At 56.7% G+C, this 27,021-nt stretch overlaps 3 protein-coding genes across 3 annotated transcripts; 1 reads left to right on the top strand and 2 right to left on the bottom strand.

Moving 5' to 3' along the window:
- Positions 1-1,879: 1,879 nt before the first annotated feature.
- LOC136788001 (RIMS-binding protein 3C-like) lies at positions 1,880-4,186 on the bottom strand. The gene has a single exon (XM_066985450.1). The coding sequence runs from the start codon at positions 4,184-4,186 to the stop codon at positions 1,880-1,882; it is 2,307 nt and encodes a 768-aa protein (XP_066841551.1).
- Positions 4,187-15,844: 11,658 nt separating this feature from the next.
- On the bottom strand, positions 15,845-18,151 carry LOC136788000 (RIMS-binding protein 3C-like). The gene has a single exon (XM_066985444.1). It carries the CDS (start codon positions 18,149-18,151, stop codon positions 15,845-15,847), a length of 2,307 nt encoding a protein of 768 aa, XP_066841545.1.
- Positions 18,152-18,895: 744 nt separating this feature from the next.
- On the top strand, positions 18,896-21,202 carry LOC136787999 (RIMS-binding protein 3C-like). Its single transcript, XM_066985443.1, has one exon. It carries the CDS (start codon positions 18,896-18,898, stop codon positions 21,200-21,202), a length of 2,307 nt encoding a protein of 768 aa, XP_066841544.1.
- Positions 21,203-27,021: the final 5,819 nt, after the last annotated feature.

Genomic DNA, 27,021 nt, shown 5'->3' with positions numbered 1-27,021 from the left:
AGGAGATGCCAGCACGGACGCGCTTTGAACCAGGGCATTTACTGGGGTAAATCCAGGTATGGGGGGCAGTGACCCACCCCTGGGTGCTACTGACCACTGGTCAATATGCAGATCCCTGAGGAATGCCACTCGTTACTGGTTTCTGCCTGGACACTGAGCCTCTGACCGCTACTCTTTGAGTGCAACCATCTCGCCAATTCCTTACCCACCGAGTTGTCCGTCCATCCGATCCATGTCTCTCCAGTTTAGAGATCATGGGGGACAGTGCAAGTGCTTTGCACGAGTCCAGGTAGATGATGTCCGTTGCTCTTTCCCTACCCACCAATGCTGCAACCCCATCATAGAAGGGCACCAGATTTGTCAGGCATGATCTGCCCCGAGTGAAGCCGTGTTGTCTGTCACCAATCGCCTCCTTATTTTCTATAGCCCTCAGCAACAACTTCTCAGGTACGACGGACAGTGGGTGGTGAAGGCTGTGCACCCCCACAAAGGGAGGAAGGCTTGTAGCTCCCAGGTCTTCCATTTTCCCCTTTTTAGAATGGGGGCTATGTTTCCTCTCCTCCAGTCAGTGGGAACTACTTAAACAGACTTCCACAGCCTCTCCTGTATGATGGCCAGTGGCTTAGCAAGTCCACCGGTTCCCTCAGGCCCCGTGGACGTAGCTCACTGGGAAACTACTGGTGGGGACATGGGAGTTGAAATAGTGAGGGGAAAGGGGGACATATGGGAGTGGGGGCACAGGCGAGTGAAAATGGGGGGCACGCTGGGGGGCACGGGGGATTCTCAGGGAGCCTGTTGGTTGTGCTCCCAGATGGCTGCACGACGGCGGTGCTGTAGCGCAGGTTTGCGCTTTTGTTCCAAAGGGCAAAGTGACAGCGGAGCCCAGCAGAGCCTTCTCTTTGAGGCCCCTGAAGCTCTCCTGCAGGCAGCCAGGAGGGGACAGCTCACTCGAGGCCACACCTGAGGAGAAACAAGGTGCTTGTGGCAGAGCCGGGTGAATGATGGCGGCAGCAGGCACGGTGGGCCTGCAGCAGGCTTCCAGAAGCAGCAATGGTGTGAAATGCGTCACAGCTGGCACAGACCGCTGCCCCGAGCACACCTGGGCCGTTGGTCCAAAGGGGAAAGTGGGTTCTGAAAGAGCCGGGCCTTTCCAAGCAGCTCGTAGCAGGGAGCAGAAGCTTCACAAGTTACAGGCTGAGCAGCCTTTCCACAAGCCGCGTAAAGCAGAGTCTTGGTCACCATTGTGACCGAGAATGAAGGAAAAAGGAGGCTCCAAAGCGAGCTGTGGAGCTGGCCACGCTGTGCTCTCACCCCTAGAGATTGACCGGCGCATGCACGCGCAGAGCTGACATCCCTTGGAGAACACTCATACTGCTTGCTCACTTGGGTGAGCGTAGGAGCTCCCACCACACCATGCAGACCCTTCCCCATCATTCCCAGCCCCCCGACGACTTTTTCAGTGGGGATCCAGCCACCCCTCTAGACCCTGCCTGGTCATACCATCCCCACCACGGTGGGTATGGTGTTCTGGGTCTGCCTGGGATGGACTCAACCTTCCCCACAGCAGCCCATGCAGCACTATGCTCTGTACTTCTGGCTAGAACTGACTTGATATTGCACCAATGTGTTTTGTCTACTGCTGAGCCGTGCTGGCACAGCATCAGGACTCCCACAGCGCCCTCCCTCTGCCACCCCCCAGCCCCAAATCCAGTCGGCTGGCTGTGGGCAAGAGGTGGGGAGGGGGCATTGCCAGGGCAGCTGACCCAAAAAGACCAAAGGGATAGTCCATACGGCAACGTCACGCTCAGCAATAAAAGCTGTGGAAGGGGAGGGAGAAGTGGGGGAGACACAGGGGACACAGATTCCTTGGTCAAGATCTTTATTTATTCCTCCGATTCCTCCGTTTCTTCCTTCCTCTCCTGCTGCAAGATCTCAGTTCATCATCGCTATCCTGCAGGAGATCACGTAGCTCTGGAGGCACAGTTGTCACCAGGTCATCGTCTGAAACTTCTTCTACCAAATTAGAGGGGACAAATCCTCTCGTGCCATCCGTCAGCTCTCCCACAAACCAGCCGTCTTCATCCATGTCTCCATAGACATAAACGTATTCTCCCGCAGTCAGAGGAAGCTCTGCTTCGGGGTGCTCATTAGGACCCTCGAAAGGATCGTAGCTATATCGAGCTAAAAATTTTCGAAGTTTTAGCGATTCTTCTTCCGAGGACTGCAGGATGAAGGACACATGCTCTGCTCCTGCTTCTTCGTTCCCATGCACAGGGCCCTGGTCTGAAAGAAGGCGGCACCCAGGACTGTTGTGTGCGGCATCTGATGTCCAGGTGCTTGTGTGGGATGCCGGGACCTTGGTTGCCTCCTCAGAAACATCAGAGCTGTCTTCGCGGTTGCAAAGGTCATGGGACTGCTCTGCATAGGCCTGTGCTGTGGGAGAAGATGTCACCTGTGGTAGTCCTGAACCGACACGGTTGGATTCTTTTCTTTTTTCTTGCTCAAGTTGCTGAGAGAGCAGCTCCCATTGTTGACTTTGGTGCTGATTCTGTTTCTCTAATTCTCGCAGCTGCGCTTGAGACGCTTGCGTGTCTTCCTCATGTGTCCTTCTTTGCTCTGCCCAAGCCCTCTGCAAATGCTCAACTTCCTCTTTCTTCTTCTGCAGCAGTCGCCTTGTTTCCTCGAGGTCGTTCTCCTGTTGTTGCCTTCGTCCTGCCAGTTGTCTCATGGCTTTCAGTTCACAACCCAGATCTTGCAGTCGTGTTTGAAGACGTTTGGCCTCTCCGATGGCAGAATTTCGCTGCTCTGTCACTTGCACGAGTTTCCCCTTCAGAGCAGCGTTGTCAGATCGAACCTCGTCTATCCGCTCCTTCTGCCCACGGAGCTGAGAATTTTCTTCTGCGCGCCTGGCATTTTCATTTGTCATCTCTCTCAGACGCACTTTCAGCTCCTCGTACCTTTGCTGCAGTCTTGAGCGTTCCTGATCCAGGTTCCTGTGAGGCCTAAGTTTTGTCCCAGCCTCGGTTTCCGATTCCCCTCTCTGCTGCTGGTCGACCTGCTCTGTCTTTGCAGCAGTCTTTCCAGATTTCAGGGCGATCTCTTTCAGTTGCCTGGTGTTTTCTTTCAGGTGCTTGGTAAGGAGGCCTAGCATACTAGTCTTCTGCTGGAGCCTCTCCACCTCCTCCCCCAGTTCCAGAGCGCTTTCCTTCCCCAGAAGGCGGGTCTCCTCTTGAAGGACACCGCATTGCCTCTGCAGGTCCTCCAGGGCATGCTGCAGATGAGCTTTCTCCTGCAGCAGCTGGCTGTCTCCACTGCCAGGTGGGCAGGCCTCTTGTTGCGCTGCCACCTGAACACCCACGTCTGTGACCGCCCGCCCGCAGCTCTTCCCTTCTCCCTGGAGGTGAGCTTTTAAGCTGGAGTGGGTTGTCTGCTGCCCTCCTCCCCCAGCAGCACCAGATGCACCGGGGCTCTTCGAAGAGCAGGTCCCGGTGGTCCCTGCGCCCAGGCGAGTCTGCAGGCGGTGCCAGGCCGCAGCCCTGTCTTCGCTGTGGGAGGCAGACGGCCTCCCCTCAGCCTGCTCCAGGATGTACTGCTGGAAGAGCCTTCTCTGCAGTTCCAGTTCATTTTGGAGGCTTACGATGCGGGCGGTCTGCTTGCTGTCCTTCCGCCAGTGGAGCTGCCTGTGGACCTCCTGCAGCTTGCTGCGGGCCTCGCTGCTGCTGCTGCAGCCGTGCCTCACCAGCTCCTCGGCCAGCTCCTGCTGCAGGTCCCGCGCCTGGCGGACGGCGTCGTCCCGCTGCTCTTGGAGCAACTCCTGTGCCTGGCGCCACTCGGCCTCCTTCTCACGCAGCAGCTGACGGATCTCTGTTGCCCGCTGCTTCTGGCTCAGCTCCCACAGCCGCTGCAGCTCCCGTGCCCGTTGCTGCTCCCATCTGGAGCGTAGCTTCTCAGCCAGAAGCTGCCGCTCCTGCTCTGCCATCTTCTTTATCTGGCGGGTTTCATCAGCAAAGCGGCGGTGCAGCTCCTGCGAGTGGAGACGCTCGGCCTCCAGCTGGGCCCGCAGCGCCTCCAGCTCCTGCCTGTGCTCCTCCTGCTGCACAGGCCTGCTGGGGGGTCGCGCTGGGCCCCGACAGGATGAGGGGTGACTGTGCGCCACGGGCCCCTGGCCCACACCACCCCGGATCATGGCTTAAGGGATGAGAACGATGAACGTTCACCAAACGCTGCCAGCAATAGCCACCAGCGATCGCACGGCCTGGACCTCTGAGGGACAGCAGCCTCTGAGCCCTCAGCAGACACCGGCTCCCAGCACCGCGCAGCAGCAGAGGTCGCCTCTGCCACTGGCCCGGCCTGGGCGAGCGCGGCCTTATATAGTGTCCGGGTGATGGCGTCATAGAGGAGGGATGACGTCATATGACCTCGTTAACAACCCTTCTAGGGGTTGTTAACCCTCGTTAACAACCCATGCTAATGGCTGTGTAATGCTGTATGTCATCACTACCACGCTTCCCCCACTAAAGGACAGACGTGGTCCAGACCCGTAAGCTGTGCCCGTGCCTGAGGCCTCACAGACACATTCTCGTTGCGCACCTGCGCGGGGGCTCCGTCTGCACTCGTTAACAACCCTTCACCTCCCTCCTCTGCACCCCTTGCGCTGAGGCTGTCGGGGTGTGTCCGGGCGGGCACGCACCATATAAGGTCATATGACGTCATCCCTCCTCTATGACGCCATCACCCGGACACTATATAAGGCCGCGCTCGCCCAGGCCGGGCCAGTGGCAGAGGCGACCTCTGCTGCTGCGCGGTGCTGGGAGCCGGTGTCTGCTGAGGGCTCAGAGGCTGCTGTCCCTCAGAGGCCCAGGCCGTGCGATCGCTGGTGGCTATTGCTGGCAGCGTTTGGTGAACGTTCATCGTTCTGAATCCTTAAGCCATGATCCGGGGTGGTGTGGGCCAGGGGCCCGTGGCGCACAGTCACCCCTCATCCCGTCGGGGCCCAGCGCGACCCCCCAGCAGGCCTGTGCAGCAGGAGGAGCACAGGCAGGAGCTGGAGGCGCTGCGGGCCCAGCTGGAGGCCGAGCGTCTCCACTCGCAGGAGCTGCACCGCCGCTTTGCTGATGAAACCCGCCAGATAAAGAAGATGGCAGAGCAGGAGCGGCAGCTTCTGGCTGAGAAGCTACGCTCCAGATGGGAGCAGCAACGGGCACGGGAGCTGCAGCGGCTGTGGGAGCTGAGCCAGAAGCAGCGGGCAACAGAGATCCGTCAGCTGCTGCGTGAGAAGGAGGCCGAGTGGCGCCAGGCACAGGAGTTGCTCCAAGAGCAGCGGGACGACGCCGTCCGCCAGGCGCGGGACCTGCAGCAGGAGCTGGCCGAGGAGCTGGTGAGGCACGGCTGCAGCAGCAGCAGCGAGGCCCGCAGCAAGCTGCAGGAGGTCCACAGGCAGCTCCACTGGCGGAAGGACAGCAAGCAGACCGCCCGCATCGTAAGCCTCCAAAATGAACTGGAACTGCAGAGAAGGCTCTTCCAGCAGTACATCCTGGAGCAGGCTGAGGGGAGGCCGTCTGCCTCCCACAGCGAAGACAGGGCTGCGGCCTGGCACCGCCTGCAGACTCGCCTGGGCGCAGGGACCACCGGGACCTGCTCTTCGAAGAGCCCCGGTGCATCTGGTGCTGCTGGGGGAGGAGGGCAGCAGACAACCCACTCCAGCTTAAAAGCTCACCTCCAGGGAGAAGGGAAGAGCTGCGGGCGGGCGGTCACAGACGTGGGTGTTCAGGTGGCAGCGCAACAAGAGGCCTGCCCACCTGGCAGTGGAGACAGCCAGCTGCTGCAGGAGAAAGCTCATCTGCAGCATGCCCTGGAGGACCTGCAGAGGCAATGCGGTGTCCTTCAAGAGGAGACCCGCCTTCTGGGGAAGGAAAGCGCTCTGGAACTGGGGGAGGAGGTGGAGAGGCTCCAGCAGAAGACTAGTATGCTAGGCCTCCTTACCAAGCACCTGAAAGAAAACACCAGGCAACTGAAAGAGACCGACCTGAAATCTGGAAAGACTGCTGCAAAGACAGAGCAGGTCGACCAGCAGCAGAGAGGGGAATCGGAAACCGAGGCTGGGACAAAACTTAGGCCTCACAGGAACCTGGATCAGGAACGCTCAAGACTGCAGCAAAGGTACGAGGAGCTGAAAGTGCGTCTGAGAGAGATGACAAATGAAAATGCCAGGCGCGCAGAAGAAAATTCTCAGCTCCGTGGGCAGAAGGAGCGGATAGACGAGGTTCGATCTGACAACGCTGCTCTGAAGGGGAAACTCGTGCAAGTGACAGAGCAGCGAAATTCTGCCATCGGAGAGGCCAAACGTCTTCAAACACGACTGCAAGATCTGGGTTGTGAACTGAAAGCCATGAGACAACTGGCAGGACGAAGGCAACAACAGGAGAACGACCTCGAGGAAACAAGGCGACTGCTGCAGAAGAAGAAAGAGGAAGTTGAGCATTTGCAGAGGGCTTGGGCAGAGCAAAGAAGGACACATGAGGAAGACACGCAAGCGTCTCAAGCGCAGCTGAGAGAATTAGAGAAACAGAATCAGCACCAAAGTCAACAATGGGAGCTGCTCTCTCAGCAACTTGAGCAAGAAAAAAGAAAAGAATCCAACCGTGTCGGTTCAGGACTACCACAGGTGACATCTTCTCCCACAGCACAGGCCTATGCAGAGCAGTCCCATGACCTTTGCAACCGCGAAGACAGCTCTGATGTTTCTGAGGAGGCAACCAAGGTCCCGGCATCCCACACAAGCACCTGGACATCAGATGCCGCACACAACAGTCCTGGGTGCCGCCTTCTTTCAGACGAGGGCCCTGTGCATGGGAACGAAGAAGCAGGAGCAGAGCATGTGTCCTTCATCCTGCAGTCCTCGGGAGAAGAATCGCTAAAACTTCGAAAATTTTTAGCTCGATACAGCTACGATCCTTTCGAGGGTCCTAATGAGCACCCCGAAGCAGAGCTTCCTCTGACTGCGGGAGAATACGTTTATGTCTATGGAGACATGGATGAAGACGGCTGGTTTGTGGGAGAGCTGACGGATGGCACGAGAGGATTTGTCCCCTCTAATTTGGTAGAAGAAGTTTCAGACGATGACCTGGTGACAACTGTGCCTCCAGAGCTACGTGATCTCCTGCAGGATAGCGATGATGAGCTGAGATCTTGCAGCAGGAGAGGAAGGAAGAAACGGAGGAATCGGAGGAATAAATAAAGATCTTGACCAAGGAATCTGTGTCCCCTGTGTCTCCCCCCCTTCTCCCTCCCCTTCCACAGCTTTTATTGCTGAGCGTGACGTTGCCGTATGGACTATCCCTTTGGTCTTTTTGGGTCAGCTGCCCTGGCAATGCCCCCTCCCCACCTCTTGCCCACAGCCAGCCGACTGGATTTGGGGCTGGGGGGTGGCAGAGGGAGGGCGCTGTGGGAGTCCTGATGCTGTGCCAGCACGGCTCAGCAGTAGACAAAACACATTGGTGCAATATCAAGTCAGTTCTAGCCAGAAGTACAGAGCATAGTGCTGCATGGGCTGCTGTGGGGAAGGTTGAGTCCATCCCAGGCAGACCCAGAACACCATACCCACCGTGGTGGGGATGGTATGACCAGGCAGGGTCTAGAGGGGTGGCTGGATCCCCACTGAAAAAGTCGTCAGGGGGCTGTGGAAAGGCTGCTCAGCCTGTAACTTGTGAAGCTTCTGCTCCCTGCTACGAGCTGCTTGGAAAGGCCCGGCTCTTTCAGAACCCACTTTCCCCTTTGGACCAACGGCCCAGGTGTGCTCGGGGCAGCGGTCTGTGCCAGCTGTGACGCATTTCACACCATTGCTGCTTCTGGAAGCCTGCTGCAGGCCCACCGTGCCTGCTGCCGCCATCGTTCACCCGGCTCTGCCACAAGCACCTTGTTTCTCCTCAGGTGTGGCCTCGAGTGAGCTGTCCCCTCCTGGCTGCCTGCAGGAGAGCTTCAGGGGCCTCAAAGAGAAGGCTCTGCTGGGCTCCGCTGTCACTTTGCCCTTTGGAACAAAAGCGCAAACCTGCGCTACAGCACCGCCGTCGTGCAGCCATCTGGGAGCACAACCAACAGGCTCCCTGAGAATCCCCCGTGCCCCCCAGCGTGCCCCCCATTTTCACTCGCCTGTGCCCCCGCTCCCATATGTCCCCCTTTCCCCTCACTATTTCAACTCCCATGTCCCCACCAGTAGTTTCCCAGTGAGCTACGTCCACGGGGCCTGAGGGAACCGGTGGACTTGCTAAGCCACTGGCCATCATACAGGAGAGGCTGTGGAAGTCTGTTTAAGTAGTTCCCACTGACTGGAGGAGAGGAAACATAGCCCCCATTCTACAAAGGGGAAAATGGAAGACCTGGGAGCTACAAGCCTTCCTCCCTTTGTGGGGGTGCACAGCCTTCACCACCCTCAGGCGGGAGGCAGAGCTGAGGCAGGGCCGGGCTGGGTGGGGGGGGGCACTCTGGAAGGTTCTGTGCTGTGGGGCGTGCTGGGGGGGGGCACTGGGAGGGGGTGTCCTTAAGGTCAGTGGTCATTAAGGTCCCCTCCAACCCAAAGCCTTCTAGGATTCTGTTTCTAAAAACACCTCTTCTGTTCCATCCCAGTAATAATAAACAGCACAAGCAGAAATCAGCTCTGCCAGCCTGGGGTGTCCCCATGCATTCAGGTCGTCCTCATCCCCCCCACACTCACGCTACAGCCTGCCCCATGGGAGGCCAAGGGGAGATGTTTCCCCTGCAGTTGCAGCTCTCCAGCAAAGGCCCTGGACTGAATGGAACAGGCGGAGCTGGAGCTACACCGGGGGTGCTTGGAGGGCTTGTAGGCACAGTAAAAGATGCATTTCAAACAGCCCAGCTGGGCCCTGCTCGTGTCCCGCAGCCCGAAGGAGATGCCAGCACGGACGCGCTTTGAACCAGGGCATTTACTGGGGTACTGTGTGTTACTGGCATTTACTGTGGGGTACTGAACCGGACTGTGCGGTGGGGCCTGACAAGTGTCCCTACCTTGTGTTGACCTACAGAAGACGGAGGAACTGGCGAGGAGAAGAGGTGCCTTTTCCTGGCTGTGGTGAGTGTCCCCTCAGGTGCCCTGTGCCCACCCAGGTTCCCCTGCAGCGACTGGGATGGCCAGGACGCCTGCTGCGGCGTGTTTGCCCAATGCCGAGGTGTCTTCCTGGGCTTGTGGAGGCTCACGTCCAAGCCTGTCCGAATGAGCAATGAGAAATGCCTGGAGGGGCAGCCTGTGGGGCTCCCAGAACAGCCCCCTCTGGCATGGGTGCGGGATGCGTCCAGCCTGCCCTTTTTCCAGCTCTTTTTCTGCCCCACAGGACATTCTGCCTGATCTTCCTGTGCGTGGAGCTGGCCGTCACTTTCATGCTCGGTGTCGCGGTGCTCTACGCCTCCTATTACGACTGGGAGTTCTTCTACCACCTGCTGCTTCAAGTGCTGCCAGAAGACACCTACACTGACCTGGCAGACTTCCTTGAAGAGACCCCGTCTCTGGTCAGTGAGGGCGTGCTGCCCCACTGACATCTCCTCTAAATAAAACCGAGGCTGCTCTACCCAGTTCCTCTGTGCCTGTGCAAGAAAGGGAACTGACCAGGAAAAAAACAAGTACTGAGTCCCTCTACAGATAGGTAGGAGAAACTTCACGTTTGCAGGGCCCCGTCCTCCCAGGGGACTTCAAGCACCATCTGTGTGCTGGAGGGATAACACCGCAAGACATCAGCAATCCGGGAGGGTCCTGGGGTGCGCTGATGGCAGCTTCCTCACCTGCCTGCTATCCCGAGCAGTGGATATGTATGGGGTGAGCAGCCCCTCACCCCAATGCTGAGCGGGGGCTGCTGTTCCCAGCATGGCATAGAGTCTAGGGAAGGGTTTAAAGAAGATGGTAGGAACAAGTCAGGACTGAACTGGTCCTCACAGCTCCTCGCGTTTTGAACCAGGGCATTTACTGGGGTAAATCCAGGTATGGGGGGCAGTGACCCACCCCTGGGTGCTAATGGAGGGCTGGGAAGCGTCCCTCCACAACTCACTTCTGGCACCAGCCCCAGAGCAGTGACAGCCATGTCCCAGTGGGCAGCAGCACTGAATCCCAGCTCAGAAATCTGTGCTCGTCCATGTGTCGCAAAAGGAATGATGCGCTTCACTCCTAAGAGAGAAGCAGCAATAGATTTATTGCTGAAAACAGTGATGGAGCAAAGCCAAATATGCCTGCTGAATGGCTGCTTGGCAGCTTACCAGTGTGTGGGGCTAGCAGAGGGCATCAAACAGACCTCAGTGTGACCACAAGTCAGCCCAGCCTTACAGGGTGCAGTGCACACAGGGGCCTGGCACACCCCATCATTATCTGGGCACTACTGAGCGCACAACTCATACACGCTGGCCTGCTGTACGAATGAGAGGTCTGTTGGGCCTGCTGGGAACCTCTTGTCCCGATGCGGGAAACGTTTCTTGGCGCGCAACCTCAAGTTTCTTAGTGAGTGGGGCTACATCTGGCTGGTGGCCAGTCTCTAGCGGTCTTCCCCAGGGCTCAGTTCTGGGGCCAATTACCTTCAACATGTTTATCAAAGATCTAGGTGCAGGAGAGGAATGGGTCCTCAGCAGGTTTGCCAATGACACTAAACTGGGAGGCACCGTTGACTCCGTGGAGGGCTGAGAGGCTTTGCAGAAGGATCTAGACAGATTGGCACACTGGGAGATTAGTAACGGCATGAAGTTCAACAACGGAAGCTGCCAGGTGCTGCCCCTGGGACAGCGTAATGCTGGATGCAAGCACAGGCTGGGAGACGAGTGGCTGGAGAGAGCAGCTCAGCAGAACGGGCTCTGGAGGTGCAGCTCCACAGCAGGCTCAGCGTGAGCCAGCAGCCAAGTCCTGGCAGCCACGAGGGCAAAATGCATTCTGGAGTGCATTCAACCCAGTAAAGCCAGCCGTTAATTGTCTTGCTGCATTTAATTATCTTAATTAATTAATTAATAATTAATTTTCTTGCTGTATTTAGTACGTGTGCAGCCTCACCTTGAGTATTGTGTGCACTTCTGGGCTCCACAACACAAAAGGGATGTGGACGTCCTTGAAAGTGTCCGGAGCAGGGCAACAAAGCTGGCAAAAGGGCTGGAAGCCACGTCCTGTGAGGACAGGCTGAGGTCACCTGGGTTGTCTAGGCTGGAGAAGAGAAGGCAAAGAGGCCACCTCATTGCTTTCTACAACTTCCCGAGGAGGAGAAATGCAGAGGCAGGTGTCGATCTCTTCTCCCTGGTAACCGATGAAAGGATGCACGGGAATGGCACAAAGCTGCGCAAGGAGAGGTTCAGACTGTACCTGAGGAAAAACTGCCTTACCATGAGGGTGGTCAAACACTGGCACAGGCTTCCTGGTGAGGTGGTAACTCCCCATGCCTGTCAGTGTTCGAGAGGCATTTGGATGATGCCCTCAATAATAAGCTTTAACTTTTAGTTAACTCTGGAGTGGTTCAGCTGTTGGACTGGATGATCTTTGAAGATCCCTTCCGACTCGAGCTATTCTATTCCATTCTATTCTAAAATGACCGATCCCCAGTGATGGGACCAATCCTGGAAAGGATGTGTTGCATAACTCTCTAAACCCCCTCTTTTACCCTTTTATTGCTGAGCATGACATTACATGGCGTGGAACGTCTTGTTGGTTAGTACGGTTGCTCTGCCTGGTTATGTCTCCTCCCAACCTCTGGCTCACCCCACGGCCATTCACTCGAGGGGCGGGTGTAATAGACAAATATAGTGTAAATAGGTGTAAAAATAGGTGTAAAAGAACTAGAGAAGGCCTCGATGCTGTGCAAACACTGGTCAGCAAAAGCGAACAACTTCAGCGCACTACCAGCATCGTTTTGGCCACAGCTCTAAAACACAGCACCTTACAAGCTGCTATTAAGAATATTAACTCTATCCCAGCCAGACGCAGTACAGGGGAGCAGGCCACGGCTGGAGGCCTTTGGGGCTGTTCTCATCAGTTACAGCTCATCCATCCCACAGGCACTCTGTGAAGCAGGTGCCCGAGCCGCTTCCTCTTGTGGAGCTCCACATCACCCCAGAATGCCTCTGACAAGCAAGAGAATGGGAGAAGCCACCACCGCCTGAGGGAGAAGCAGCTACACCCCCCTCATTTTGAAAAGACTCGGACAAAGACTTGCATAAGTCTTTGCCAAGACTTATGACAAGATGCAGGTGAGAAAGAGCCTGACAGGGGGCTCATGCCCCAGCCCAACACTGGCTCTCCCTTCATGCGGCTCTCCTCTCCCCGTGCTTGGGATACTGGGGAATGGGCTTGCTCTCAGAACCCCTCCTGCATCTGTCACGTCTCTGACCAGGCTGTGTGCGCTGGCGTGGGACAAGGCCACCTTAGTGAGGTGTTCCCATCCGTTCCCGGTGCTCCTGAGAGTAAGAGATGAGCTGCAAGCAGCAGCTGCAGGGCTTGGCCTCTCCCTCACACTCAGCCCTGCTCCTAGCTCTCTGCCTGTGTTGGTGCCAAGCAAGTGCTGCAGGCAGTAAGCATGATCTGGAGCAGGTGAGAGCAGACAGAGGCCTCTCTGGATAGAAAATTGCTGCTTATGACACTGATTCGTGGAAGAACTCCACAACTCAAAGCAAATGAATTATAAAGTAGGTATGTGGTTTATTTCAGCACCAGGCACATGCGGGACAGCTCCCAAAGGCATGCGCACCCCAACGCGGCAACTTGCTTGCGTTATAGACAGTAAAGAGTTACATAGGCATGAAGTTTCCCAATATGCCTATACATATGCATAACCTATCCCCGCGCGCAGTGCCTTCTGGTGGTGGTCGTCGGGGGGTCGTGGGGATGAAGGTTGGTGGCTCTTCTTCATCACCACTAGCCGACCCCCTGCCTTTGTACAGACTCAGCTGCTCCATGGCTCTTGTCCAAACCGCAAGGTCGGTCTTTTGAGACAGGTTTGGGTTTTTTTTGTTGTTTTTTTGAGACATGTTCACCTCGTTGCTTTCTACAACTTCCCGAGGAGGACAAATGCAGAGGCAGGTGTCGATCTCTTCTCCACACTCACACACTACAGCCTGCCCTGGGGGGGGCACACTACAGCCGGCACTGGGGGGGGGTGTCCTTAAGGTCAGTGGTCATTAAGGTCCCCTCCAACCCAAAGCATTCTAGGATTCTGTTTCTAAAAACACCTCTTCTGTTCCATCCCAGTAATAATAAACAGCACAAGCAGAAATCAGCTCTGCCAGCCTGGGGTGTCCCCATGCATTCAGGTCGTCCTCATCCCCCCCACACTCACGCTACAGCCTGCCCCATGGGAGGCCAAGGGGAGATGTTTCCCCTGCAGTTGCAGCTCTCCAGCAAAGGCCCTGGACTGAATGGAACAGGCGGTGCTGGAGCTACACCGGGGGTGCTTGGAGGGCTTGTAGGCACAGTAAAAGATGCATTTCAAACAGCCCAGCTGGGCCCTGCTCGTGTCCCGCAGCCCGAAGGAGATGCCAGCACGGACGCGCTTTGAACCAGGGCATTTACTGGGGTAAATCCAGGTATGGGGGGCAGTGACCCACCCCTGGGTGCTACTGACCACTGGTCAATATGCAGATCCCTGAGGAATGCCACTCGTTACTGGTTTCTGCCTGGACACTGAGCCTCTGACCGCTACTCTTTGAGTGCAACCATCTCGCCAATTCCTTACCCACCGAGTTGTCCGTCCATCCGATCCATGTCTCTCCAGTTTAGAGATCATGGGGGACAGTGCAAGTGCTTTGCACGAGTCCAGGTAGATGATGTCCGTTGCTCTTTCCCTACCCACCAATGCTGCAACCCCATCATAGAAGGGCACCAGATTTGTCAGGCATGATCTGCCCCGAGTGAAGCCGTGTTGTCTGTCACCAATCGCCTCCTTATTTTCTATAGCCCTCAGCAACAACTTCTCAGGTACGACGGACAGTGGGTGGTGAAGGCTGTGCACCCCCACAAAGGGAGGAAGGCTTGTAGCTCCCAGGTCTTCCATTTTCCCCTTTTTAGAATGGGGGCTATGTTTCCTCTCCTCCAGTCAGTGGGAACTACTTAAACAGACTTCCACAGCCTCTCCTGTATGATGGCCAGTGGCTTAGCAAGTCCACCGGTTCCCTCAGGCCCCGTGGACGTAGCTCACTGGGAAACTACTGGTGGGGACATGGGAGTTGAAATAGTGAGGGGAAAGGGGGACATATGGGAGTGGGGGCACAGGCGAGTGAAAATGGGGGGCACGCTGGGGGGCACGGGGGATTCTCAGGGAGCCTGTTGGTTGTGCTCCCAGATGGCTGCACGACGGCGGTGCTGTAGCGCAGGTTTGCGCTTTTGTTCCAAAGGGCAAAGTGACAGCGGAGCCCAGCAGAGCCTTCTCTTTGAGGCCCCTGAAGCTCTCCTGCAGGCAGCCAGGAGGGGACAGCTCACTCGAGGCCACACCTGAGGAGAAACAAGGTGCTTGTGGCAGAGCCGGGTGAACGATGGCGGCAGCAGGCACGGTGGGCCTGCAGCAGGCTTCCAGAAGCAGCAATGGTGTGAAATGCGTCACAGCTGGCACAGACCGCTGCCCCGAGCACACCTGGGCCGTTGGTCCAAAGGGGAAAGTGGGTTCTGAAAGAGCCGGGCCTTTCCAAGCAGCTCGTAGCAGGGAGCAGAAGCTTCACAAGTTACAGGCTGAGCAGCCTTTCCACAAGCCGCGTAAAGCAGAGTCTTGGTCACCATTGTGACCAAGAATGAAGGAAAAAGGAGGCTCCAAACCGAGCTGTGGAGCTGGCCACGCTGTGCTCTCACCCCTAGAGATTCACCGGCGCATGCACGCGCAGAGCTGACATCCCTTGGAGAACACTCATACTGCTTGCTCACTTGACTTGCTCTTCATTACCACTCGCACACACGCAGGCAAACCCCCATCTGCTCAAGGTGCCGGCTGCCCCTTAATTTCCCCACAGCTGCTCCTCCCCTAAACATTGTGTCAGCCCTTTAGGATCCCACAGGGCTTTTCCATTGCGTCCCGCGAGGCGTCCCACCGCCAGGCAGCCAGCTCCCCCCACAGACCGAAGGGTGACCCGAGGGCCCATGGCGATGGGTTCCATGCCTGGGCAGTGGGGCTGGTGGCTCTGCCGGGACAGCCCCAGGAGGGACCGGGACAAGGTGCCCATTCTGCTGGAGTCCTTGCTTTGGGTTCCCGCCGCCACGGTGCCTTCCTGTGCCCCACTGGACTTGTGTGGATGGGCCTTTGCTGGGCGGATGGCCCCTGCGATGGGCCCGGCAGGAGCCCGGCAGGGACTTGTCTGGGCTCCCCCTGACGCTGCCGTCCCTCTGAGCTCCTCGGTGGGTGAGCGTAGGAGCTCCCACCACACCATCCAGACCCTTCCCCATCATTCCCAGCCCCCCGACGACTTTTTCAGTGGGGATCCAGCCACCCCTCTAGACCCTGCCTGGTCATACGTGGTCAATACCACGGTGGGTATGGTGTTCTGGGTCTGCCTGGGATGGACTCAACCTTCCCCACAGCAGCCCATGCAGCACTATGCTCTGTACTTCTGGCTAGAACTGACTTGATATTGCACCAATGTGTTTTGTCTACTGCTGAGCCGTGCTGGCACAGCATCAGGACTCCCACAGCGCCCTCCCTCTGCCACCCCCCAGCCCCAAATCCAGTCGGCTGGCTGTGGGCAAGAGGTGGGGAGGGGGCATTGCCAGGGCAGCTGACCCAAAAAGACCAAAGGGATAGTCCATACGGCAACGTCACGCTCAGCAATAAAAGCTGTGGAAGGGGAGGGAGAAGGGGGGGAGACACAGGGGACACAGATTCCTTGGTCAAGATCTTTATTTATTCCTCCGATTCCTCCGTTTCTTCCTTCCTCTCCTGCTGCAAGATCTCAGCTCATCATCGCTATCCTGCAGGAGATCACGTAGCTCTGGAGGCACAGTTGTCACCAGGTCATCGTCTGAAACTTCTTCTACCAAATTAGAGGGGACAAATCCTCTCGTGCCATCCGTCAGCTCTCCCACAAACCAGCCGTCTTCATCCATGTCTCCATAGACATAGACGTATTCTCCCGCAGTCAGAGGAAGCTCTGCTTCGGGGTGCTCATTAGGACCCTCGAAAGGATCGTAGCTGTATCGAGCTAAAAATTTTCGAAGTTTTAGCGATTCTTCTTCCGAGGACTGCAGGATGAAGGACACATGCTCTGCTCCTGATTCTTCGTTCCCATGCACAGGGCCCTCGTCTGAAAGAAGGCGGCACCCAGGACTGTTGTGTGCGGCATCTGATGTCGAGGTGCTTGTGTGGGATGCCGGGACCTTGGTTGCCTCCTCAGAAACATCAGAGCTGTCTTCGCGGTTGCAAAGGTCATGGGACTGCTCTGCATAGGCCTGTGCTGTGGGAGAAGATGTCACCTGTGGTAGTCCTGAACCGACACGGTTGGATTCTTTTCTTTTTTCTTGCTCAAGTTGCTGAGAGAGCAGCTCCCATTGTTGACTTTGGTGCTGATTCTGTTTCTCTAATTCTCTCAGCTGCGCTTGAGACGCTTGCGTGTCTTCCTCATGTGTCCTTCTTTGCTCTGCCCAAGCCCTCTGCAAATGCTCAACTTCCTCTTTCTTCTTCTGCAGCAGTCGCCTTGTTTCCTCGAGGTCGTTCTCCTGTTGTTGCCTTCGTCCTGCCAGTTGTCTCATGGCTTTCAGTTCACAACCCAGATCTTGCAGTCGTGTTTGAAGACGTTTGGCCTCTCCGATGGCAGAATTTCGCTGCTCTGTCACTTGCACGAGTTTCCCCTTCAGAGCAGCGTTGTCAGATCGAACCTCGTCTATCCGCTCCTTCTGCCCACGGAGCTGAGAATTTTCTTCTGCGCGCCTGGCATTTTCATTTGTCATCTCTCTCAGACGCACTTTCAGCTCCTCGTACCTTTGCTGCAGTCTTGAGCGTTCCTGATCCAGGTTCCTGTGAGGCCTAAGTTTTTTCCCAGCCTCGGTTTCCGATTCCCCTCTCTGCTGCTGGTCGACCTGCTCTGTCTTTGCAGCAGTCTTTCCAGATTTCAGGTCGGTCTCTTTCAGTTGCCTGGTGTTTTCTTTCAGGTGCTTGGTAAGGAGGCCTAGCATACTAGTCTTCTGCTGGAGCCTCTCCACCTCCTCCCCCAGTTCCAGAGCGCTTTCCTTCCCCAGAAGGCGGGTCTCCTCTTGAAGGACACCGCATTGCCTCTGCAGGTCCTCCAGGGCATGCTGCAGATGAGCTTTCTCCTGCAGCAGCTGGCTGTCTCCACTGCCAGGTGGGCAGGCCTCTTGTTGCGCTGCCACCTGAACACCCACGTCTGTGACCGCCCGCCCGCAGCTCTTCCCTTCTCCCTGGAGGTGAGCTTTTAAGCTGGAGTGGGTTGTCTGCTGCCCTCCTCCCCCAGCAGCACCAGATGCACCGGGGCTCTTCGAAGAGCAGGTCCCGGTGGTCCCTGCGCCCAGGCGAGTCTGCAGGCGGTGCCAGGCCGCAGCCCTGTCTTCGCTGTGGGAGGCAGACGGCCTCCCCTCAGCCTGCTCCAGGATGTACTGCTGGAAGAGCCTTCTCTGCAGTTCCAGTTCATTTTGGAGGCTTACGATGCGGGCGGTCTGCTTGCTGTCCTTCCGCCAGTGGAGCTGCCTGTGGACCTCCTGCAGCTTGCTGCGGGCCTCACTGCTGCTGCTGCAGCCGTGCCTCACCAGCTCCTCGGCCAGCTCCTGCTGCAGGTCCCGCGCCTGGCGGACGGCGTCGTCCCGCTGCTCTTGGAGCAACTCCTGTGCCTGGCGCCACTCGGCCTCCTTCTCACGCAGCAGCTGACGGATCTCTGTTGCCCGCTGCTTCTGGCTCAGCTCCCACAGCCGCTGCAGCTCCCGTGCCCGTTGCTGCTCCCATCTGGAGCGTAGCTTCTCAGCCAGAAGCTGCCGCTCCTGCTCTGCCATCTTCTTTATCTGGCGGGTTTCATCAGCAAAGCGGCGGTGCAGCTCCTGCGAGTGGAGACGCTCGGCCTCCAGCTGGGCCCGCAGCGCCTCCAGCTCCTGCCTGTGCTCCTCCTGCTGCACAGGCCTGCTGGGGGGTCGCGCTGGGCCCCGACGGGATGAGGGGTGACTGTGCGCCACGGGCCCCTGGCCCACACCACCCCGGATCATGGCTTAAGGATTCAGAACGATGAACGTTCACCAAACGCTGCCAGCAATAGCCACCAGCGATCGCACGGCCTGGGCCTCTGAGGGACAGCAGCCTCTGAGCCCTCAGCAGACACCGGCTCCCAGCACCGCGCAGCAGCAGAGGTCGCCTCTGCCACTGGCCCGGCCTGGGCGAGCGCGGCCTTATATAGTGTCCGGGTGATGGCGTCATAGAGGAGGGATGACGTCATATGACCTTATATGGTGCGTGCCCGCCCGGACACACCCCGACAGCCTCAGCGCAAGGGGTGCAGAGGAGGGAGGTGAAGGGTTGTTAACGAGTGCAGACGGAGCCCCCGCGCAGGTGCGCAACGAGAATGTGTCTGTGAGGCCTCAGGCACGGGCACAGCTTACGGGTCTGGGCCACGTCTGTCCTTTAGTGGGGGAAGCGTGGTAGTGATGACATACAGCATTACACAGCCATTAGCATGGGTTGTTAACGAGGGTTAACAACCCCTAGAAGGGTTGTTAACGAGGTCATATGACGTCATCCCTCCTTTATGACGTCATCACCCGGACACTATATAAGGCCGCGCTCGCCCAGGCCGGGCCAGTGGCAGAGGCGACCTCTGCTGCTGCGCGGTGCTGGGAGCCGGTGTCTGCTGAGGGCTCAGAGGCTGCTGTCCCTCAGAGGCCCAGGCCGTGCGATCGCTGGTGGCTATTGCTGGCAGCGTTTGGTGAACGTTCATCGTTCTCATCCATTAAGCCATGATCCGGGGTGGTGTGGGCCAGGGGCCCGTGGCGCACAGTCACCCCTCATCCCGTCGGGGCCCAGCGCGACCCCCCAGCAGGCCTGTGCAGCAGGAGGAGCACAGGCAGGAGCTGGAGGCGCTGCGGGCCCAGCTGGAGGCCGAGCGTCTCCACTCGCAGGAGCTGCACCGCCGCTTTGCTGATGAAACCCGCCAGATAAAGAAGATGGCAGAGCAGGAGCGGCAGCTTCTGGCTGAGAAGCTACGCTCCAGATGGGAGCAGCAACGGGCACGGGAGCTGCAGCGGCTGTGGGAGCTGAGCCAGAAGCAGCGGGCAACAGAGATCCGTCAGCTGCTGCGTGAGAAGGAGGCCGAGTGGCGCCAGGCACAGGAGTTGCTCCAAGAGCAGCGGGACGACGCCGTCCGCCAGGCGCGGGACCTGCAGCAGGAGCTGGCCGAGGAGCTGGTGAGGCACGGCTGCAGCAGCAGCAGCGAGGCCCGCAGCAAGCTGCAGGAGGTCCACAGGCAGCTCCACTGGCGGAAGGACAGCAAGCAGACCGCCCGCATCGTAAGCCTCCAAAATGAACTGGAACTGCAGAGAAGGCTCTTCCAGCAGTACATCCTGGAGCAGGCTGAGGGGAGGCCGTCTGCCTCCCACAGCGAAGACAGGGCTGCGGCCTGGCACCGCCTGCAGACTCGCCTGGGCGCAGGGACCACCGGGACCTGCTCTTCGAAGAGCCCCGGTGCATCTGGTGCTGCTGGGGGAGGAGGGCAGCAGACAACCCACTCCAGCTTAAAAGCTCACCTCCAGGGAGAAGGGAAGAGCTGCGGGCGGGCGGTCACAGACGTGGGTGTTCAGGTGGCAGCGCAACAAGAGGCCTGCCCACCTGGCAGTGGAGACAGCCAGCTGCTGCAGGAGAAAGCTCATCTGCAGCATGCCCTGGAGGACCTGCAGAGGCAATGCGGTGTCCTTCAAGAGGAGACCCGCCTTCTGGGGAAGGAAAGCGCTCTGGAACTGGGGGAGGAGGTGGAGAGGCTCCAGCAGAAGACTAGTATGCTAGGCCTCCTTACCAAGCACCTGAAAGAAAACACCAGGCAACTGAAAGAGACCGACCTGAAATCTGGAAAGACTGCTGCAAAGACAGAGCAGGTCGACCAGCAGCAGAGAGGGGAATCGGAAACCGAGGCTGGGAAAAAACTTAGGCCTCACAGGAACCTGGATCAGGAACGCTCAAGACTGCAGCAAAGGTACGAGGAGCTGAAAGTGCGTCTGAGAGAGATGACAAATGAAAATGCCAGGCGCGCAGAAGAAAATTCTCAGCTCCGTGGGCAGAAGGAGCGGATAGACGAGGTTCGATCTGACAACGCTGCTCTGAAGGGGAAACTCGTGCAAGTGACAGAGCAGCGAAATTCTGCCATCGGAGAGGCCAAACGTCTTCAAACACGACTGCAAGATCTGGGTTGTGAACTGAAAGCCATGAGACAACTGGCAGGACGAAGGCAACAACAGGAGAACGACCTCGAGGAAACAAGGCGACTGCTGCAGAAGAAGAAAGAGGAAGTTGAGCATTTGCAGAGGGCTTGGGCAGAGCAAAGAAGGACACATGAGGAAGACACGCAAGCGTCTCAAGCGCAGCTGAGAGAATTAGAGAAACAGAATCAGCACCAAAGTCAACAATGGGAGCTGCTCTCTCAGCAACTTGAGCAAGAAAAAAGAAAAGAATCCAACCGTGTCGGTTCAGGACTACCACAGGTGACATCTTCTCCCACAGCACAGGCCTATGCAGAGCAGTCCCATGACCTTTGCAACCGCGAAGACAGCTCTGATGTTTCTGAGGAGGCAACCAAGGTCCCGGCATCCCACACAAGCACCTCGACATCAGATGCCGCACACAACAGTCCTGGGTGCCGCCTTCTTTCAGACCAGGGCCCTGTGCATGGGAACGAAGAAGCAGGAGCAGAGCATGTGTCCTTCATCCTGCAGTCCTCGGAAGAAGAATTGCTAAAACTTCGAAAATTTTTAGCTCGATACAGCTACGATCCTTTCGAGGGTCCTAATGAGCACCCCGAAGCAGAGCTTCCTCTGACTGCGGGAGAATACGTTTATGTCTATGGAGACATGGATGAAGACGGCTGGTTTGTGGGAGAGCTGACGGATGGCACGAGAGGATTTGTCCCCTCTAATTTGGTAGAAGAAGTTTCAGACGATGACCTGGTGACAACTGTGCCTCCAGAGCTACGTGATCTCCTGCAGGATAGCGATGATGAGCTGAGATCTTGCAGCAGGAGAGGAAGGAAGAAACGGAGGAATCGGAGGAATAAATAAAGATCTTGACCAAGGAATCTGTGTCCCCTGTGTCTCCCCCCCTTCTCCCTCCCCTTCCACAGCTTTTATTGCTGAGCGTGACGTTGCCGTATGGACTATCCCTTTGGTCTTTTTGGGTCAGCTGCCCTGGCAATGCCCCCTCCCCACCTCTTGCCCACAGCCAGCCGACTGGATTTGGGGCTGGGGGGTGGCAGAGGGAGGGCGCTGTGGGAGTCCTGATGCTGTGCCAGCACGGCTCAGCAGTAGACAAAACACATTGGTGCAATATCAAGTCAGTTCTAGCCAGAAGTACAGAGCATAGTGCTGCATGGGCTGCTGTGGGGAAGGTTGAGTCCATCCCAGGCAGACCCAGAACACCATACCCACCGTGGTGGGGATGGTATGACCAGGCAGGGTCTAGAGGGGTGGCTGGATCCCCACTGAAAAAGTCGTCAGGGGGCTGTGGAAAGGCTGCTCAGCCTGTAACTTGTGAAGCTTCTGCTCCCTGCTACGAGCTGCTTGGAAAGGCCCGGCTCTTTCAGAACCCACTTTCCCCTTTGGACCAACGGCCCAGGTGTGCTCGGGGCAGCGGTCTGTGCCAGCTGTGACGCATTTCACACCATTGCTGCTTCTGGAAGCCTGCTGCAGGCCCACCGTGCCTGCTGCCGCCATCGTTCACCCGGCTCTGCCACAAGCACCTTGTTTCTCCTCAGGTGTGGCCTCGAGTGAGCTGTCCCCTCCTGGCTGCCTGCAGGAGAGCTTCAGGGGCCTCAAAGAGAAGGCTCTGCTGGGCTCCGCTGTCACTTTGCCCTTTGGAACAAAAGCGCAAACCTGCGCTACAGCACCGCCGTCGTGCAGCCATCTGGGAGCACAACCAACAGGCTCCCTGAGAATCCCCTGTGCCCCCCAGCGTGCCCCCCATTTTCACTCGCCTGTGCCCCCGCTCCCATATGTCCCCCTTTCCCCTCACTATTTCAACTCCCATGTCCCCACCAGTAGTTTCCCAGTGAGCTACGTCCACGGGGCCTGAGGGAACCGGTGGACTTGCTAAGCCACTGGCCATCATACAGGAGAGGCTGTGGAAGTCTGTTTAAGTAGTTCCCACTGACTGGAGGAGAGGAAACATAGCCCCCATTCTACAAAGGGGAAAATGGAAGACCTGGGAGCTACAAGCCTTCCTCCCTTTGTGGGGGTGCAGAGCCTTCACCACCCACTGTCCGTCGTACCTGAGAAGTTGTTGCTGAGGGCTATAGAAAATAAGGAGGCGATTGGTGACAGACAACACGGCTTCACTCGGGGCAGATCATGCCTGACAAATCTGGTGCCCTTCTATGATGGGGTTGCAGCATTGGTGGGTAGGGAAAGAGCAACGGACATCATCTACCTGGACTCGTGCAAAGCACTTGCACTGTCCCCCATGATCTCTAAACTGGAGAGACATGGATCGGATGGACGGACAACTCGGTGGGTAAGGAATTGGCGAGATGGTTGCACTCAAAGAGTAGCGGTCAGAGGCTCAGTGTCCAGGCAGAAACCAGTAACGAGTGGCATTCCTCAGGGATCTGCATATTGACCAGTGGTCAGTAGCACCCAGGGGTGGGTCACTGCCCCCCATACCTGGATTTACCCCAGTAAATGCCCTGGTTCAAAGCGCGTCCGTGCTGGCATCTCCTTCGGGCTGCGGGACACGAGCAGGGCCCAGCTGGGCTGTTTGAAATGCATCTTTTACTGTGCCTACAAGCCCTCCAAGCACCCCCGGTGTAGCTCCAGCACCGCCTGTTCCATTCAGTCCAGGGCCTTTGCTGGAGAGCTGCAACTGCAGGGGAAACATCTCCCCTTGGCCTCCCATGGGGCAGGCTGTAGCGTGAGTGTCGGGGGGATGAGGACGACCTGAATGCATGGGGACACCCCAGGCTGGCAGAGCTGATTTCTGCTTGTGCTGTTTATTATTACTGGGATGGAACAGAAGAGGTGTTTTTAGAAACAGAATCCTAGAATGCTTTGGGTTGGAGGGGACCTTAATGACCACTGACCTTAAGGACAGCCCCTCCCAGTGCCGGCTGTAGTGTGCCCCCCCCAGGGCAGGCTGTAGTGTGTGAGTGTGGAGAAGAGATCGACACCTGCCTCTGCATTTGTCCTCCTCGGGAAGTTGTAGAAAGCAACGAAGTGAACATGTCTCAAAAAAACAACAAAAAAAACCCAAACCTGTCTCAAAAGACCGACCTTGCGGTTTGGACAAGAGCCATGGAGCAGCTGAGTCTGTACAAAGGCAGGGGGTCGGCTAGTGGTGATGAAGAAGAGCCACCAACCTTCATCCCCACGACCCCCCGACGACCACCACCAGAAGGCACTGCGCGCGGGGATAGGTTATGCATATGTATAGGCATATTGGGAAACTTCATGCCTATGTAACTCTTTACTGTCTATAACGCAAGCAAGTTGCCGCGTTGGGGTGCGCATGCCTTTGGGAGCTGTCCCGCATGTGCCTGGTGCTGAAATAAACCACATACCTACTTTATAATTCATTTGCTTTGAGTTGTGGAGTTCTTCCACGAATCAGTGTCATAAGCAGCAATTTTCTATCCAGAGAGGCCTCTGTCTGCTCTCACCTGCTCCAGATCATGCTTACTGCCTGCAGCACTTGCTTGGCACCAACACAGGCAGAGAGCTAGGAGCAGGGCTGAGTGTGAGGGAGAGGCCAAGCCCTGCAGCTGCTGCTTGCAGCTCATCTCTTACTCTCAGGAGCACCGGGAACGGATGGGAACACCTCACTAAGGTGGCCTTGTCCCACGCCAGCGCACACAGCCTGGTCAGAGACGTGACAGATGCAGGAGGGGTTCTGAGAGCAAGCCCATTCCCCAGTATCCCAAGCACGGGGAGAGGAGAGCCGCATGAAGGGAGAGCCAGTGTTGGGCTGGGGCATGAGCCCCCTGTCAGGCTCTTTCTCACCTGCATCTTGTCATAAGTCTTGGCAAAGACTTATGCAAGTCTTTGTCCGAGTCTTTTCAAAATGAGGGGGGTGTAGCTGCTTCTCCCTCAGGCGGTGGTGGCTTCTCCCATTCTCTTGCTTGTCAGAGGCATTCTGGGGTGATGTGGAGCTCCACAAGAGGAAGCGGCTCGGGCACCTGCTTCACAGAGTGCCTGTGGGATGGATGAGCTGTAACTGATGAGAACAGCCCCAAAGGCCTCCAGCCGTGGCCTGCTCCCCTGTACTGCGTCTGGCTGGGATAGAGTTAATATTCTTAATAGCAGCTTGTAAGGTGCTGTGTTTTAGAGCTGTGGCCAAAACGATGCTGGTAGTGCGCTGAAGTTGTTCGCTTTTGCTGACCAGTGTTTGCACAGCATCGAGGCCTTCTCTAGTTCTTTTACACCTATTTTTACACCTATTTACACTATATTTGTCTATTACACCCGCCCCTCGAGTGAATGGCCGTGGGGTGAGCCAGAGGTTGGGAGGAGACATAACCAGGCAGAGCAACCGTACTAACCAACAAGACGTTCCACGCCATGTAATGTCATGCTCAGCAATAAAAGGGTAAAAGAGGGGGTTTAGAGAGTTATGCAACACATCCTTTCCAGGATTGGTCCCATCACTGGGGATCGGTCATTTTAGAATAGAATGGAATAGAATAGCTCGAGTCGGAAGGGATCTTCAAAGATCATCCAGTCCAACAGCTGAACCACTCCAGAGTTAACTAAAAGTTAAAGCTTATTATTGAGGGCATCATCCAAATGCCTCTCGAACACTGACAGGCATGGGGAGTTACCACCTCACCAGGAAGCCTGTGCCAGTGTTTGACCACCCTCATGGTAAGGCAGTTTTTCCTCAGGTACAGTCTGAACCTCTCCTTGCGCAGCTTTGTGCCATTCCCGTGCATCCTTTCATCGGTTACCAGGGAGAAGAGATCGACACCTGCCTCTGCATTTGTCCTCCTCGGGAAGTTGTAGAAAGCAATGAGGTGGCCTCTTTGCCTTCTCTTCTCCAGCCTAGACAAGCCAGGTGACCTCAGCCTGTCCTCACAGGACGTGGCTTCCAGCCCTTTTGCCAGCTTTGTTGCCCTGCTCCGGACACTTTCAAGGACGTCCACATCCCTTTTGTGTTGTGGAGCCCAGAAGTGCACACAATACTCAAGGTGAGGCTGCACACGTACTAAATACAGCAAGAAAATTAATTATTAATTAATTAATTAAGATAATTAAATGCAGCAAGACAATTAACGGCTGGCTTTACTGGGTTGAATGCACTCCAGAATGCATTTTGCCCTCGTGGCTGCCAGGACTTGGCTGCTGGCTCACGCTGAGCCTGCTGTGGAGCTGCACCTCCAGAGCCCTTTCTGCTGAGCTGCTCTCTCCAGCCACTCGTCTCCCAGCCTGTGCTTGCATCCAGCATTACGCTGTCCCAGGTGCAGCACCTGGCATCTTCCTTTGTTGAACTTCATGCCGTTACTAATCTCCCAGTGTGCCAATCTGTCTAGATCCTTCTGCAAAGCCTCTCAGCCCTCCACGGAGCCAACGGTGCCTCCCAGTTTAGTGTCATTGGCAAACTTGCTGAGGACCCATTCCTCTCCTGCACCTAGATCTTTGATAAACATGTTGAAGGTAATTGGCCCCAGAACTGAGCCCTGGGGAAGACCGCTAGAGACTGGCCACCAGCCAGATGTAGCCCCACTCACTAAGAAACTTGAGGTTGCGCGCCAAGAAACGTTTCCCGCATCGGGACAAGAGGTTCCCAGCAGGCCCAACAGACCTCTCATTCGTACAGCAGGCCAGCATGTATGAGTTGTGCGCTCAGTAGTGCCCAGATAATGATGGGGTGTGCCAGGCCCCTGTGTGCACTGCACCCTGTAAGGCTGGGCTGACTTGTGGTCACACTGAGGTCTGTTTGATGCCCTCTGCTAGCCCCACACACTGGTAAGCTGCCAAGCAGCCATTCAGCAGGCATATTTGGCTTTGCTCCATCACTGTTTTCAGCAATAAATCTATTGCTGCTTCTCTCTTAGGAGTGAAGCGCATCATTCCTTTTGCGACACATGGACGAGCACAGATTTCTGAGCTGGGATTCAGTGCTGCTGCCCACTGGGACATGGCTGTCACTGCTCTGGGGCTGGTGCCAGAAGTGAGTTGTGGAGGGACGCTTCCCAGCCCTCCATTAGCACCCAGGGGTGGGTCACTGCCCCCCATACCTGGATTTACCCCAGTAAATGCCCTGGTTCAAAGCGCGAGGAGCTGTGAGGACCAGTTCAGTCCTGACTTGTTCCTACCATCTTCTTTAAACCCTTCCCTAGACTCTATACCATGCTGGGAACAGCAGCCCCCGCTCAGCATTGGGGTGAGGGGCTGCTCACCCCATACATATCCACTGCTCGGGATAGCAGGCAGGTGAGGAAGCTGCCATCAGCGCACCCCAGGACCCTCCCGGATTGCTGATGTCTTGCGGTGTTATCCCTCCAGCACACAGATGGTGCTTGAAGTCCCCCGGGGCCCTGCAAACGTGAAGTTTCTCCTACCTATCTGTAGAGGGACTCAGTACTTGTTTTTTTCCTGGTCAGTTCCCTTTCTTGCACAGGCACAGAGGAACTGGGTAGAGCAGCCTCGGTTTTATTTAGAGGAGATGTCAGTGGGGCAGCACGCCCTCACTGACCAGAGACGGGGTCTCTTCAAGGAAGTGTGCCAGGTCAGTGAAGATGTCTTCTGGCAGCACATGAAGCAGCAGGTGGTAGAAGAACTCCCGGTCGTAATAGGAGGCGTAGAGCACCGCGACACCCAGCATGAAAGTGACGGCCAGCTCCACGCACAGGAAGATCAGGCAGAATGTCCTGTGGGGCAGAAAAAGAGCTGGA

This window comes from Anser cygnoides, chromosome 32 (genome assembly GCF_040182565.1).
Source record: "Anser cygnoides isolate HZ-2024a breed goose chromosome 32, Taihu_goose_T2T_genome, whole genome shotgun sequence".
Taxonomy (NCBI): domain Eukaryota; kingdom Metazoa; phylum Chordata; class Aves; order Anseriformes; family Anatidae; genus Anser; species Anser cygnoides.
This window is presented reverse-complemented; position numbering and strand designations above follow the sequence as displayed.

What these genes read in the sequence shown, in the direction of transcription:
- LOC136788000 (XM_066985444.1), bottom strand. Translation starts at nt 18,151, where the DNA reads ATGATCCGGGGTGGTGTGGGCCAGGGGCCCGTGGCGCACAGTCACCCC.
- LOC136787999 (XM_066985443.1), top strand. Translation starts at nt 18,896, where the DNA reads ATGATCCGGGGTGGTGTGGGCCAGGGGCCCGTGGCGCACAGTCACCCC.
- LOC136788001 (XM_066985450.1), bottom strand. Translation starts at nt 4,186, where the DNA reads ATGATCCGGGGTGGTGTGGGCCAGGGGCCCGTGGCGCACAGTCACCCC.